General features: G+C 42.2%; 1 protein-coding gene across 2 annotated transcripts in view; it reads left to right on the top strand.

The window, feature by feature from the left end:
* FKBP9 (FKBP prolyl isomerase 9) overlaps positions 1-15,390 on the top strand; it is a 40,316-nt gene that overhangs the window by 11,923 nt on the left and 13,003 nt on the right. Inside the window, exons 2-6 of one of the 2 annotated variants that reach the window (XM_063108370.1) lie at positions 944-1,089; positions 1,525-1,714; positions 2,332-2,477; positions 5,554-5,743; positions 10,823-10,968. In XM_063108370.1, the coding sequence (XP_062964440.1) occupies positions 944-1,089; positions 1,525-1,714; positions 2,332-2,477; positions 5,554-5,743; positions 10,823-10,968 (818 nt within the window). The remainder of the gene's footprint in view (positions 1-943; positions 1,090-1,524; positions 1,715-2,331; positions 2,478-5,553; positions 5,744-10,822; positions 10,969-15,390) is intronic. The other variant, XM_063108371.1, reaches the window with a different exon arrangement.

The raw sequence follows: 15,390 nt of genomic DNA, 5'->3' as shown, positions 1-15,390 counted from the left end.
TTAACTTCCCTGGAAACGTTCCAGCAAGAGGCAACCCTTCCTTGGGAAATTAACTCCAAATTGGGTTTCTCTTCCTGCATTTATTTTTCAGACCAGGAAGTTACAGGAAGAGAACATAGGTGGGGTTATAGTTTAACAATATAAGCTGGTAACTTTCAGTGAAACAAGTTAGATGACATTCCCTTAGACAATTAAGTGATCTAACAGCAATTTCTCAGTATCTTTGCATAACAATCAGTAACTAGTCTGTCCTTGAGCCAGCAACCTTGCCGTGCCACAAATCTTTGTCTTTCACCAGAGACTAATAGCCTGAGGAAAATTTCCAGTCCTCTGCCAGGTCAATATTTGAAACTGCAAGACTTTGGAATCCCAGGCCCTGTGAAGTACATATGCTTTATAGTGTATTCCACATATATTGATCCTGGCATGGCTGTTATTATTACTCTCATTTTGCAATGGAGGCAACTGAAGTTAAGAGAGTTTAACTCTATGCTATACCATGCTGCATCTTTGTTTAATTTACTTGGATGACTTAAAGTGTGTGTGTGTGTGTGTGTGTGTGTGTGTGTGTGTTAGTGTTAACTTGGGCCATTAATATCTATGATGCTACTCTTATGTACCAGTCACATTGAAAATGGAGTAAAAAAATTTTGGGTGGAGAAATAGGTAGCTATTTTGCAAGACAAACTTAACATATATTTTTTTCTAGAGAGATTTATGGTAATGCTTATCTAACTGGATTTTCTGGCAGTATTTAAGGTAATCTAAAAATTCCAACCCTACAAGTACCCCAGTGAAGACATTTCCTGTATCAGTGACTCCTCGCAGGCTTTTGCTTTGCTGTGACCTTGTGAGGGCCATAGGTGCATTATCACAGGTTGGTTTCACTAGGGAAGGACTGTTCACACTTTTCTGTCTCTCTCCCTACCATTTGGGTCTTCAGCTATGACAGAGACTCCACTTTCAACGTGTTTGTGGGGAAAGGACAGCTGATTGCAGGGATGGACCAAGCTCTGGTCGGGATGTGTGTCAATGAGAGGCGTTTGGTGAAGATCCCCCCAAAGCTTGCCTATGGAAGTGAAGGAGTTTGTAAGTTTTTGTTTCCTATTTATAAACACATCCATAAAACAACCGGAACATTTGCAGCCTGTTTAGGCAAGCACACTGGAGGCTTTTGGAAGCTTTAGATTGGGGAAGATGAGAAGCAGTGAACACACACACAGCTAAAATTTCCATCTTACGTTTATTTCTTCTAGATATGAAAGAATTCATACCTATTTATGAGACGCGTCATTAACACAGGTGTATTGAAAGATACCCGTGATGAGAGGAACATTTTGTTTTTCCTCTTTTCTTTCAATTTCATTTGGAGGAAATCAGAGGAAGAATGGGTCGTTTGGAATCGTATGCCAGGGACGGGCTCGAGTTCTCGTGGCATTCGTTCACCTTGGCAGCGTCCTGGGGGTTTATTGGTCCAGCCTGAAAGGCAGCAGTTTCTCAGTGTGCACTCTCTTTAATTTCTAGCTGGTGTAATCCCCCCAAATTCAGTGCTTCATTTTGATGTGCTTCTGATGGATATTTGGAATTCTGAAGACCAGGTTCAGATTCACACTTATTTTAAGCCCCCCAGTTGCCCTCGAACCATCCAGGTGTCTGACTTTGTAAGGTACCACTACAATGGAACGTTTTTGGATGGGACACTGTTTGATTCGAGGTAAGTCCTGCCGTTGGTGGCAGTATCAGTGTCATGCCCCTTGGTTCCTTCTGTCTTATCTGCTTTTTATGCCCATGGGGAAAACTTTCACCAGTACTGAAATCCTCTACTCAAGACATTTGATTAGTGTTCCATGTTCAATGGCGCCAGAGTCAAAATGTTAATATATCTTAGAAAAACCTAAGAGCAACGTTTATCTGACTTAACAGTATTTTGAGATCTCATCTTTAAAGTGGGCTCGGGCATGTTTTGGTTTGTTTTTATAGTTTTCCCATGGAAGGAGGAGGGGAAAGATGAATGTTTATGAAGCTACAGAGAGGCTTGGGGCTAAGCTGGAGAACAGGGAACTTTGAGATTTCCTCTCACTGGAGTGTTTGATTAGGGGAATAGCTGGCCTGTTTTTGTCCATCACGGTGGTATAAATATGCTTTTCATTTCTTCCTAAACTTGAGGACTTCTGCTCTGTGTTTGGGAACAAAGATCCATAAATGCCTGTGTCCAGGGGTGGGTATGGGCTCATTGTTTAGCTGAAATTTGGGTACCGAAAACCCTACCAAGAGATGAGTCGGAAACATCCTCATGATATGGAACTTTTTCCCTCTCTCACTGATTTCCAGTCACAATCGCATGAAAACATATGACACATATGTGGGAATTGGCTGGCTGATTCCTGGAATGGACAAAGGACTGCTGGGGATGTGTGTGGGGGAAAAGCGCACCATCACTATTCCACCTTTTCTGGCCTATGGAGAAGACGGAGACGGTAGGTGGTTTTCTTTCTTGGGCCGTTCTCATCTGTCCTTATTTTTATTGCAGTGATGGCTTTAGTTGTTACCACATGAAGCCCCTCAGACCTTTTGGTTTCGACCTACACTGTCCGATATGGTAGACACCAGCTACGTATTTTTTTTAACGTAAAGTAAAATTAAATAAATTTAAAATTCAGTTTCTTGGTCACAGTACCACACTTCAGGTACTCAGAGCCCCACGTTGCTGAGGGCTCCTGTACTGGACAGTGTAGAGTTGAGGAGCATTCCGCCACTGCGGAAAGTTCTGTTGGGCAGGGCTAGTCTACATCAGCTGCTGTGTGATGATTAAGTGGCAGAAACTTCCACTTACTCGTGGTCATAAGTTAGCCCTCTGCCCCTGCCTTACTGGCCTCGGCCTTGGCTGCCAACCTCTCTTGCTTTCCCATCTGTGAGATGAGATTTGAACCAAACAGCCTAAATATCATAGACATCAAGGTAGAAATTTGTCCATCTGATGTCAGAATTGCCAGATTTCTCTCCATTTGCACTATGCTGGGTTTTACCTCTGGCAGTAGCTCCATGTGGACAAAAACAAAGCATAATGTTAGGAAATACATTAACAAGAATTAGTGTCCTGTTTGTAGTTTTACAGGGAAGGAAAACATAGAATATTGACTGATAAACAGAATTTCTCAGTTACTCATATTTTGGTTTGTGGCAGCTGGCTGGTGCAGGGATTGAACCCTGGACCTTGGTGTTACAGCACCTGCTGTAACTCAGTTATTCATACTTGAATTTCAGGCACGTTTAATCATACTGACAGGCTGACATAACAAAGAGACCTCCAGGTATTTAAACAGCAGATATACATGTAGTTAAGAACAGAATTGAGAACGTGATGCTATACTAAGAAGTTTGCCGATAGTGGTACCCAACTTATAGTAAACAATGTGATGTTCTCCGAGCTGTTTCCTGGCTCTGTAGGTCTGCAGAGCAGGAGGACAGAGGAGCCTGAGTGGAGCTTTCTTCACCTCATGTTTATATAGTTTACACACTGGGCATCTCCAGACAATTTCTTAAAAAGGGAGGAGGGGTGGAGTTCCCCACTAAAAGAAAAATGAAGTTTGAAAATCACTGCTGCAAATATGTCTTAATTCTCCCCTCCCTCAGATAAGTTACTATTCTCATTGATGTTCAGATAGTCTCATCTTTGACCAGTAGAAGTTCATTCACGTTGGCCGCCACATCCTTTTGACATCACCCACACAAAAAAGTTAGATGCCCAGCCTCACATGAGGAGTATTAATGTATTCGTTTCCGTTGCTTATAATAAAATACTTGAAACTGGGTGGTTTATAAAGAAAACAAAATTTATCGCTTATAGTTTCTAAGGCTGGGAAGTCCAGAGTCCATCTGGTGGTGGTGACAGTGACCCACGGGTCTCACATTGCAAGACGGGAGAAGGGAGAAGAGAAGAAGAGAAGGGAGGCAGGGAGAAGGCAGACCCTCCTCTTCTTTTAAAGTCCTCAGAACCATTTTAAATCCATTGACTGCCGCACGGTCCTACAATCTAATCACCTGTTCAAGGCTCCACCTTTTAATTATTATAATAGGATGTCCCACCCTCTCAACAGTCACAGTGGGGGCTAAGTTTCTAATACATAAAACTTGGGAGATACAAGTCAAGCTTCAGGGAGCTTTGGGGGTACATAATCCAATCCACTACAATTATAGTGGTTTAAATTTTTTAAATAGTTATTTTTTAATACTTTGTACTGGAATACTGTGCTCAGCTATCCAAGTGTAACTTTGTTTTATTTATTTATTTTTATTATCTTTCTAAATATAACTTTAAATGGGTGAATTGTATGGTATATGAATTATATCTTAATAAAGTTACTATAAAAATATGAGTCAGTTATTACATGTTAATGCTAGAAAACTTTAAACCCTGGAGTTAATTTTAAGACTTTCTTTCCTTTTTATTTTTTTTTATTTTTTATTTTTTTTTGCAGCTGACTGGTAAGGGAATCTGAACTCTTGACCGTGGTGTTATAACACCATGCTCTAACCAACTGAGTTAACCAGCCAGCCAAGACTTTCTTTTTTTTCTCTTTAATTAAAAGATAAAGTACAGAAGATTAATATTTTGTCTCAAACACACACACTTCAGGGATCGACCGCACCTTGCATTCCAGAGGCTGACTCAGCCTGCTCAGCAGATGTCATCATTCCCTGGGGAGCACAGACTTGGCATGCCATCTGGTTCCCTTGCCCAGGCCTTCTGCTTTGCATGGCATAACAAATGGCAAGTAAGAGGGTTGAGGTAGTTGGTTAGTTTGTTAATTAACTTCTTTTATCCCAAATTACTGGATTTAGAGTTATTTATTGGTTGATATTGATCTTTGCAGAAAGAGCTAGTGCCCGTAATGTATTCTTGTGGGTTATCATTTTGCAGATATTAAGTACATCCTTACTGTTAGGAACATCCAAGAGAAGCAGTACCATCCAGAAGTGAGATAGAAATGATTTGAGGACAGTTTATGTTTTGGATTATGGGTGCCATTTTTTCCTTTGTTATCTCAGCTAACTTTTGTTTATTTGTATCTTATTTTGGATACGCTTAAAGGATTGAAGTTTGCATTTTGCCTCTTAAAAAGATTGGCTGTTGGTTGCAAAGAACAAGTCTGTGTAGTGTTCTCCACAACCAGATCAGAGCTTTGGAATTTGCACCTTTAAAGGTCGGTGATTTGCGTTTGTATACAAACAGAAACCCACAGAGGTGTGCATTTAACCACCCACATAGAGTATTGATTTTCCAGCATGAGCGTACTGAATAAGATCAAGGTAGTCTCTGATGTTGTTAATACCAGTTTGCTCCTTTTCCTGAGTAAGTCAAGCTTTGGATTATACCCACCAGCCCATGGTTGGACATCATGGGGAACCACCCAAAACTTGGAAGAACATTTGTTTCCTTGGCTTGAAAACTTCAGAGAATGAGTAACAGGAAGCGGAGGATGTAGTGTCGTAGTTCAGATACTTCCTGAATCCTGTGTCCTGATTTCTTCATCTTCCTCCATTCCACTCTAGGGAAAGATATTCCTGGTCAGGCATCCCTGGTATTTGATGTTGCATTATTGGATCTCCATAACCCAAAGGACAGCATTTCCATTGAGAACAAGGTAGTACCTGAAAACTGTGAGCGGAGAAGTCAAAGCGGGGACTTTCTCAGGTATCATTACAATGGCACACTTCTGGATGGCACCTTCTTTGATTCCAGGTAAGGAAATGGCTGGAGCCGTCACTCACCAGAATATTTTATTAAATAAAGTCCACCACTGTCTGGGTGATGATCTGAATACTCTGTCAGTGCTGATTTGTGGTTAGTGTTGTCGTTTCCAATACTGGTTTTTGTTTTCTGATACTGAATTCCTTCATAGGCTGTTATGACAGCCTCCTTTTTGGGGGCTGTTTTAGATGTGTCTGCAGGAAAACAGGAGAGGCTCACCCTAGACTTCTAACATCCCCCTATACTGTACTCAGCTATCCAAGTGTAAACCCCAGTATGAGGTCCAAGATGGGGAGAGCCAAGTCAAGGTCAAGAAGGTTCAGAGGGCAGAGAATGGACTGGGTGCCAGGAGACCTGACTTCCAGCCCCTGTCTGATTTACTAGCTGAGTGACTTTGGACAGTATTTGACTTCTCTGAACTTCAGTTTTTTCCCTGTTCCATGACCTCTCTGAAAGTGATGATTACACTAAAGAGATCAGGTATGCAGAAGCGCTTCACAAACTTTAAAGGCTGATCAGCTGGAGTGAACTGGTTGGATGCTTTCAGCACCCTTCTGGATGCTGCAGAGGCTAATTACTGTGCCTCTTCTGTTATTCAAAGTTTTGCTTCGTTTATCAGCCATGACCCGCAGTTGTACAGATGGCTGAGTGCAAAATGCATGTGTCAGGTGTTTGGCATGTCTTGCTCATTCAAGAGGCATGTGTTGTTTGGAAACCACTCCTTTAGCTTCCTGTAGAGCAGACAAGTAGTGACAGCAGCTTACCTGTCTCTCTGCTGTAATAGACTTCTAGTTTAGTCACCTAAAACCATTACTAAAGAATTTTTACATGGAATTATTTTACTTGAATAATTCTTTCTTCTAATTCCTAGGATCTCTTCCTTTACATTTTTCATTTAAATATTTTTGGAAAAAAGTAACAGTCACATGGTTTAAAATCAAAACAGTATGAATTAAGATAGGTTATTCACCTATCCCTGACTACCTCACACCCCCTCTCTACCAACCTTACAGTTAACCGTTTTTATTAGTTTATGTTTTATTCTTCTAGTTTGTAGATTTTTTTAAATGCAGATATAAGCAAATACAAATGTTATCTTACTTTCTTCCCTTTATAGTGTATGGCATATAGAATATATGTAACATTTTGTTACATAGTATATACTGTATACTGTTCTATTCCTTGGGATTTTCCCATATTAATGCATGGAGAGAAGTCATTTATTTTTTGCATCTGCAGTGTGTCCCGTTGGGTGAATATACTGTATATAACCATTCCCCTATTGATAAACATTTGAGTTGTTTTATCTTTTTTCTGCTACAAAAATTATCATTCAGAATGTGTGTGCATTATTACTTGTTACATTTCAGCTTGGTTCTATTCTTTATTTCTGGGAATTATATTTCCAATTGAAAGACCTTTTTTCTGTATACACCAGATTTCTGTCCACATAGTGGAACTCAGTTTTCTTAGGTTTCAAACAGCTTTTCATTTTAGTACAGTGGGATCTAGCTCATCCCAATAGTTGTAATAATATTCTATTGTATAGATTTGCCTTAACTTAGATAATCAACCAGTCCCTGTTTTTTGTCATTTATGTTATTTCCTACCTTTTGAAGGTAGGGCTGCAGTAATTGTATATGTAGCTAAATCTTAAAGTATATTATTAATTGTTTCCTTGGGATAAATTTCTAGAAGAATCTCTGGGTTAAAGGTTAGGTGTATTTTTACAGCTTTCAGTATATACTACCAAGTTGCCCTCAAGGAAGGTTTTACTCCCCATCTCAGTGTAAGAGTGTTCCATTCCCTACAAACCGAGTAGCACTGGGTATCATTTAAAAATAATCTCTGCTAATTTATTGAAGACACATGGTACTTATGGTTTTAATCTGAATTTCTTTGATTGCTGTTGAGATTGAAATTCTTTCAAATGTTTATTTGGATATCAGTTTTTGTGCATTGCCACTTATTCATGTCCTTTGCCTATTTTTTTATCAAGGATATTGGCATTTGTCCTTATTGATCTGAAGAGCTTTATACATTAAAGATATTAACCCTTTTATGGTTATTTATTGGTGAAATCATTTTCCTACATTTATTTGCATTTTAATTTTGGTTTTTGTGACTTTTGACCTATTTAGATGTAAACTGTTTATGTTGTTAAATACATTAGACTTCACCTTTATGTTTTCTGTCCTTGGTGACTTGCTACAAAGTCTGTTCCCTCCCTAGAGTGTATTAGTATTTGCCTGTATTTTCTTTAAGCCCTTTAATGTTTTGTTTTGTTTTGGCCTTTAAAATATTATTTATTTGAATTTTTATTTTCAAAGGAAATATGTTCTTATTGTATAGTTGAAACCATGCAAACGTGTAATGAAAAATGTGATAATTCCTGTCAACCCTTCCATTCTCTCCATGCTCCAAAATGCTTTTTCATATGTAAATATTTAGATCTCACATCATTCTGGAATTTATTGTGGTATCAATGTGACAGGAAGGATCTAACTTCATTTTTTTCCAGGAGGTTGGCTAGTTTTTTGAACACTCTTCATTGGATAACTCTATCCTTACGGATCTAAGGTGGGACTTTTTTTTTTTTTTTAAGATGACTGGTAAGGGGACCTTAACCCTTGACTTGGTGTTGTCAGCACCACGCTCTCCCAAGTGAGCCACTGGCCGTCCTTATGTGGGATCCGAACCCGCGGCCTTGGTGTTATCAGCACCGCACTCTCCCAAGTGAGCCACGGGCCAGCCCTAGGATGTGACTTTTTTTAGGAACTAAATTCTTATATGTACTTTTGGGTTTTTTATCCTTTTCCATTGATGTGTCTATTCCTGGGCCAGCACGACAACTTTAACTATCATAGCTTTTTAATTTGTATGTTAGAGAGTATTCTTTTTCTTTTTTAAATATAATTTTTTTTCTAAGTGATACATTGACATGGTTCATAATACTGAAAGTAAAAAAGAAAAAAGACAAATTTCCCCCATCCTTGTTCCTCAGTCATAGTCCCCTCTGTGTAGGGAAACAGCATTATTAATGTCATAGGTCTTCCCTGCATGTACAATAAGATACATGTATATATTCCCCCTTTTTAGTTTTTTACCTGAATGGCAGCTTGCTTTATATACTGTACCTTCAAAACAATATTTTTAATTATTTCTTTTTCCAAATGAATTTTAGAATTACTTATTTAGCACCACCACTGCCACATATAGACAGACCACTGGGATTTTGATTGAAATTGTTTTAAACTTTGTAAATTAGTTTCAGGGAGCATTGACAATCTTACAATCCTCAAATTTCCCATTGGGGAACATGATGGCTTTCCATTTACTTAAGTTTTTAACTTTTAAAGTTATTCAAAGTTTGTTGCAATTCAAGCCCACACTCCTCCAGCCTCTTCTGAGGATCCTTCTTGCCCCTCAGCCTGGCCCCACTGCTACCACAGTGCTCGTCCCATGCAGATCCCCACATCCTTCAGTGTCCCCTGTCCCCCCACCCCCACAAGACCTTTGCTGACATTCCAGCTGGCAGCTCTTCCCCTCTCTGAGGCACCTGCCATCTCTGCCCCCACTTGCTGCCCCTTCATCAGGGCCCCATCTCGTGTATCCTCCTCTTCTATGAGTGCCTAGCAGTGGGCTGCACGTTGCTGAGGACCGCCAAGTACCTGCCCTAGAGGTAGCAACCTGGGGAAGGCGAGGGCCCCGCCCAGCGCTAGACGATGCCGAGAGTCGGGCCCTGTCCTCCTTTCCCTGCTGTGTTGGCTTCCTGGCCCTCCCAGCTGCCGAGAGGGGAGAGGTTTGGAGCTGCTCTCCTCGCGGTGGGAAGGCGTACTTCTCCACAGTCTACTCGGGGGGTTTATGCAGGTCACCTCCTGCTTCCTGAGTGAGGAGAATCAGCTGTTATTATTTCTTCTTGTCCCTTGACTTGGGGTCTGTGAGAGGTATAGAGAAGAGAGCCCCCACAGCTCTGCCTTTTCTTCTCCCTGGCCCCACTTGGCTGCCCCATCTTCTCCAAGGCATTGTCTGATGAGGAGGTGGCAGAACTGAGCGGCTCTTTCAGAATGGGCTTTCTGCCTCATCTGCACCAGGGACATGGGCAATGGGTGCAGATCACCATGCTCCAGGTTTGATAGTAGACTTGGTATAGGAAGTTTTCTTATTTTATTTTAGAATCATCAGGCTGTGGGGGATTGATTCCTTTTTTCACCAAGTGCATAGTAATCAGACTCAATTGGCAATTTATGTAGAGGCTGCATCTTTCCACTGAGTAGAGTACGTGGGCCTGCTGCCAGGGGCACTTGGGAAACCCAAGCAGTCACCAGGGGTAGCTGGGTGAGCAGCGGTGGTAGCAGGGATATTTCATCCAGACTGCATAGAGAGTGCAGAATTCAGTTGCTCTCGGTACACATGCTGCTTTTCTGGCAAGCGAAATGTTCATGTCTCGGGTCGACCCCGTGGCTCACTCGGGAGAATGCGGCGCTGGGAGAGCAGCGGTGCTCCGGCCGCGGGTTCGGATCCTATATAGGGATGGCCAGTGCGCTCACTGGCTGAGTGCGGTGCGGATGACACCAAGCCAAGGGTTGCGATCCCCTTACCGGTCACAAAAAAGAAAAAAACAAATAAAATTCATGTCTCACATACACAGATGTCCTTCTCCTCTTTAGATGCTGGAGACATTGTCCTTGTGACACATTCTCGCAGTTTCTGATAAGGGCTGCGTTGGAGGCTTTCTTCATTAAGTTGAGTCCCGTCCAGTTTGCATCAGCTGCATTTCTGTGTGGCTGCTCCTTGTAACCCACATTGCGTTCATAACCTGGGCAAGTCAGAGGGTTGGATGGCTTGCTTCCGGGAGTGTCCCTGCAGATGGCTGCTCCCACACGGTGTGGGCACTCTCGTTCACTGTTCCAGGGGAGCGCGTTTCCCGGCCCTATCCTCAGGTTCTGCGGTTTACCCTGTGCCGGGGTCTGGGGGCGTGTATGCTCCTGTTGCGTCCTGGTGCCAACCAGCGTACACAGCTGCTGCGGTGCCTCCTGACTTACTGCTGCCTCCTGTCCTCTCTTCCAGCTACTCGCGGAACCGTACCTTTGACACGTACATCGGGCAGGGCTACGTGATTCCTGGGATGGATGAAGGTTTACTTGGTGTGTGCATCGGAGAGAAGCGAAGGATTGTGGTGCCCCCGCACCTGGGGTACGGAGAGGAGGGGAGAGGTGAGCACCACCTGCCCTCTGCACCAGCACGGCTGCGGCCACGCTCCCAGCGGGCTTCCGGAGGGCCCAGGCACTGAAGCTGGAGTCGCCCTAGGACTTGACGCCCGAGTGCTTTAGTTTCTGGAGATGGTCTGTTCTTTCTCCTTGTTCCCCCTTGCCCTTTTTCCTTTTGAAACATTTTGAACCTCTTAAACATTTGAAACAAAGGTGAAAGAACTGTACCGTGAATTCCACTTGGTTTCACCAACTGTTAACACCTTGCTATATTTTATCAGTCTTTATTTATTTTGGGGGCGCTGGACCATTTGAAAATAAGTGCGAAACTTCCGTTTTGGTTTTTGTTTTCTATGCCAAAAAATTCACTCGTTTAAATATACAATTCCGTGACTTTTAGTAAATTTAGTGAGTTGTGCAACCATCACCATAATCCAATTTTAGAACGTTTTTGTCACTGTAATAGCAAATTACCTTTTAAAAATTACATAAATAATACATTTTGACTTTAGAAAAAGGAAGTACAGAAACCAAAAATCTCCCATAATCCTACTATTCAGAAATAAATATTGTTAATGTGGTAGGCAGAATATTGTCCCCAAAAGATGCCCATGTCCTAATCCCCAGAATCATGAGTATGTTACCTTATTAAAAAGGACTTTACAGGGCCAGCCCGTGGCTCACTGAGAGAGCATGGTGCTGACAACACCAAGTCAAGGGTTGAGATCCCCTTACCAGTCATCTTTTTTTTTTTTTTTTTTTTTTAAAAAGGACTTTACAAATGTGATTAAATAAACACTCTTGAGACAGGGGCATACAGGAATCATACAGGAGGCCTTGAAATATGAGGGAGGCAGGAAGTCAGGGGAGAAAATGCTAAACTGCTGACTTAGAAGATGGAGGAAAGGCCATGGTCAAGGAATGAGGGAGGCCACAGAAGCTGGAAAGGGCTAGAAAACAGATTCTCTCCTGAAGCCTTCAAAATAAACACATCCCTGCCAAAAGATTAGATTTGTGATCTCCAGAATTATGAGAATCAATTTGTGCTTTTTTAAGCCACCAAGTTTGTGGTAATTTGTTACAGCAGCAGTAGGAAATTAATACAACCATAAAGTGAATAGCCTTCTATACTTTTGAGTAAATGTGTGGAAAAAAAAAAACACATCTACCTACATTAATAAATTATACAAAAATGGTATCATCTATACATATTACTTTGTAATTTATCTCTTCACCCTATTTGCTATGAACAACAGATATAGTATGAATAACTTTCTATGCCAGATATTTTTAATGGCTGTATAGTATTTCACACCATATTTTCTTTCTTAATTATGTTTTCTCTCATGTACTATTTTTTGCTGACTTGCTTAGGAATAGTTAATGCAATATTTATTTTGCTTTTGTATTTCTTTTGCTGATGGAATTCTGGCTAGTCTTATTGGCTTTATTAACCCTCTTCTGATTACTATTGATATATCATAGGGGTCTTGGGAATTTTTCCAGTAGGGTTTGCACAGAGGATCTAAAAAACATCAAGTTGGTTGGAAACTAGGGTATACCATCAAGAAACATTTTTTATCTCCCTCACTTAAATTTTTGATTTATGAAACCACAACAGATCACAGCTTAAGATACATTTAACAGGCCTTGCTTTATGTCCTGTTTGTTTAGAGGCTTGATGCTCTTTTGTTTGTACCATGTAAATTCCTACTTCTACCCAAATACACATAGAAACAGATAAATACTTTCTGAGTATTCTTGTTTCATTATGACCCGAGGATGAATCCTTCCTTCTCTCTAAAAAGAATGCATTGATGGAAAACATTTGCTTAAATTATTTTTTTCCTTTTGGCTTTCTATCAAGTATGAGACAGAGCTCTGCAAAGAATTATATAAGGCTCTGGGAAGCTTCCAAATGCTCATAAATTTTCTGGGCATGAGGCTGCTTCCTCCTAAGTCATATTTTGCTGTGGGGGGAGGGCTCCCTGATGTGTAAAACCCAAGTGCTCTTATGTGGGTCTGCCTCTGTCCTCTTCTTGTTAGTGCCTTGGCCTCTCTACGGGGAGTTGCATAGGACCTAAAGCTGATCCCTGAGGGACTGACCCAAGAAGTGTGTCAGGATGCAGAATCAGTCTAGTTTGTGGCTTCCATGCCATGTACCACAGGGCCAGGCACATAGTAAGAGTTCAGCAATATTTGTGGAAGGAATGAATTATTGGGCTGTCTTTGGCACTGTCATGTCAGCCTTTATCATCATTTCATTGTGTTCAGCCTTTTCCCCTGCAGGGTTGGTGGAGGGGAAGGGACAGGCCTTCTGGAAAAGGCTCTGGACTTTTCTGCTGTCTGCTTTGTTCCACCGGGTCAGCCTGAAAGGAAGATGCTTGGATGTGCTTGCAGCCCTGAAGTGGGGAATGGATTCTGCTGCAGGGTTGTGTGAGCATTATTTCTCCGTGCTTTCTGTCACCCAACTTCCAAATGACCTTTTGATTACTCTTGTAGGAAAGAGGAGAGTGAGGAAAATAATTCATATTTTATCCACTGTGTGTCTGGGCCTTCTTGCACACAAACTTGTCCAAACCTGGAAATAATCATTTGAGTATTATTATCCTCATTGCTTGGATAAGATAACAAGGCCCAGAAAGGTAGAGTCATTTGCGCAAAGCCACAACAGCTAACCAGCGATGGAGCAGGAATTGAATCCAGGGCTTTTTGACCTGCCTGTGTCAAAGGCAGATGGGAAACATGAGTTTCCATCAGGCATATGATACCCATATATGGAGAACTGAGAGCTCTAACCAGGAGTCCCAGAGCTCTCAGATGAAACCCACAAGCACTCGGAGCTGCAGAGTTTCCGGGGCGAGCTAGCCTGCTGCCTTCTATTTTTGTTACGTGTGAGGAGGCATTCTTGTGGTAAAAATGGAGTGACTACCTCTGCATTGGTTAAGGGTTTAGTCAGAGAGGAGGCTGGTGTTGAGGCCGTAATGAAGTGGTGGACCATTTTCACCTGTATAGATAGCTTTGTGGAAGTCAGAGCAAGATAGCGGGGTCGAGGTGGGAAGCTTGCTGGCTGCCTGGGGCAGGCAGGATCTTGTGGGTCAAAACCTGGTCTCCATTTTGGCAGGCCCAGAAACTCCAACTACCCTTCCATCAATCATTGAGTGTCTTCATGACCAGGCCCTGCTGTAAGTGTTGGGGATTCAGCAGAGAAAAAGACAAACAAAACTTACTGCCCACACAGAGCTTACATCCTGTTGATGCCTTGGTCAATGCGTGTTTGTGCCTCAGAGTGAATCAGGCATCTGGTAGGCTGGCTCTCGTTAACTTCTTGGGAGCTGACATGCAAACTTGTTGCTAAATAGTTACGGTACTTGACTGGGTGTGAGTTGACCTCTGCACTGACTGGAATGCTTGTGCCTGGAATCCTCGAGTCTGAGAAGACACGTTAGTTATCAGGAGAGTGCTGGACCCAGATCGCAGGGAAATGGGTGGTCTGGGGGTCTGCACCCAAATGCACCTTGGAGGGGAGGTTAAATTTGGTGTCAGCTGCTCACTTACAGACCACTTAACATAGTGTTCCTCAGAGCTGCTGTTGGCTCAGTTGGTTAAAGTATGATTCAACCCCTGAACCAGCCAGCCACTAAAAAAAAAGAGTGAAAAACATAGTGTTCCTTCAACTTGGTTGCCTGTGAGGAACCCTTGGAAAACTTCTGTAAAATACCAATGCCTGTTCCCACACTGGTCGAGTGGTTCTCAAATGCTGGTATGTATCACTGAGAATCACCTGGAGAGCGTAAAGATCACAGAACCCAGCCGTGTTGTTGGGACCCTGCTGGACTCCTGGCCCTTTTTTTTTTTTTTTTTTTTTTTTTCCTTTTCCTTTTTTGTGACTGGTAAGGGGATTGCAACCCTTGGCTTGGTGTCGTCCGCACCGCGCTCAGCCAGTGAGTGCACCAGCCATCCCTATATAGGATCCGAACCCGCGGCAGCGCCGCCGCGCTCCCAGCACCACACTCTCCCAAGTGAGCCACGGGGTCGGCTCCTGGCCCTTTGTATTTTTACCAAGTTCTCCAGGACTTTCTGATACCCAGCTAAGTCTGAGACCACTGCTCTGCAAAAGCTACTTCTTTTTTTTTTTTTTGTCTTTTTCGTGACCGGCACTCAGCCAGTGAGTGCACTGGCCAGTCCTATATAGGATCCGAACCTGCGGCGGGAGCGTCGCCGTGCTCCCAGCGCCGCACTCTCCCGAGTGCGCCACGGGCTCGGCCCATGCAAAAGCTACTTCTGAGGGGAGGCAGGCATTGACATTATTTTTAATGCTTCCAAGTAGTTTTTTTTTTTTTTTTTTTTTGAGATGTCATGTGATTTTTATTCTTTTATTCTGTGAATGTGGTGAATTACATTAATTGGTTTTTTTACTGTGGTAAA

The sequence above is a fragment of the Cynocephalus volans genome, chromosome 9, assembly GCF_027409185.1.
Source record: "Cynocephalus volans isolate mCynVol1 chromosome 9, mCynVol1.pri, whole genome shotgun sequence".
Lineage (NCBI taxonomy): Eukaryota > Metazoa > Chordata > Mammalia > Dermoptera > Cynocephalidae > Cynocephalus > Cynocephalus volans.
The sequence above is the reverse complement of the archived record's forward strand: the minus strand, read 5'-3'. Positions and strand labels throughout refer to the sequence as shown.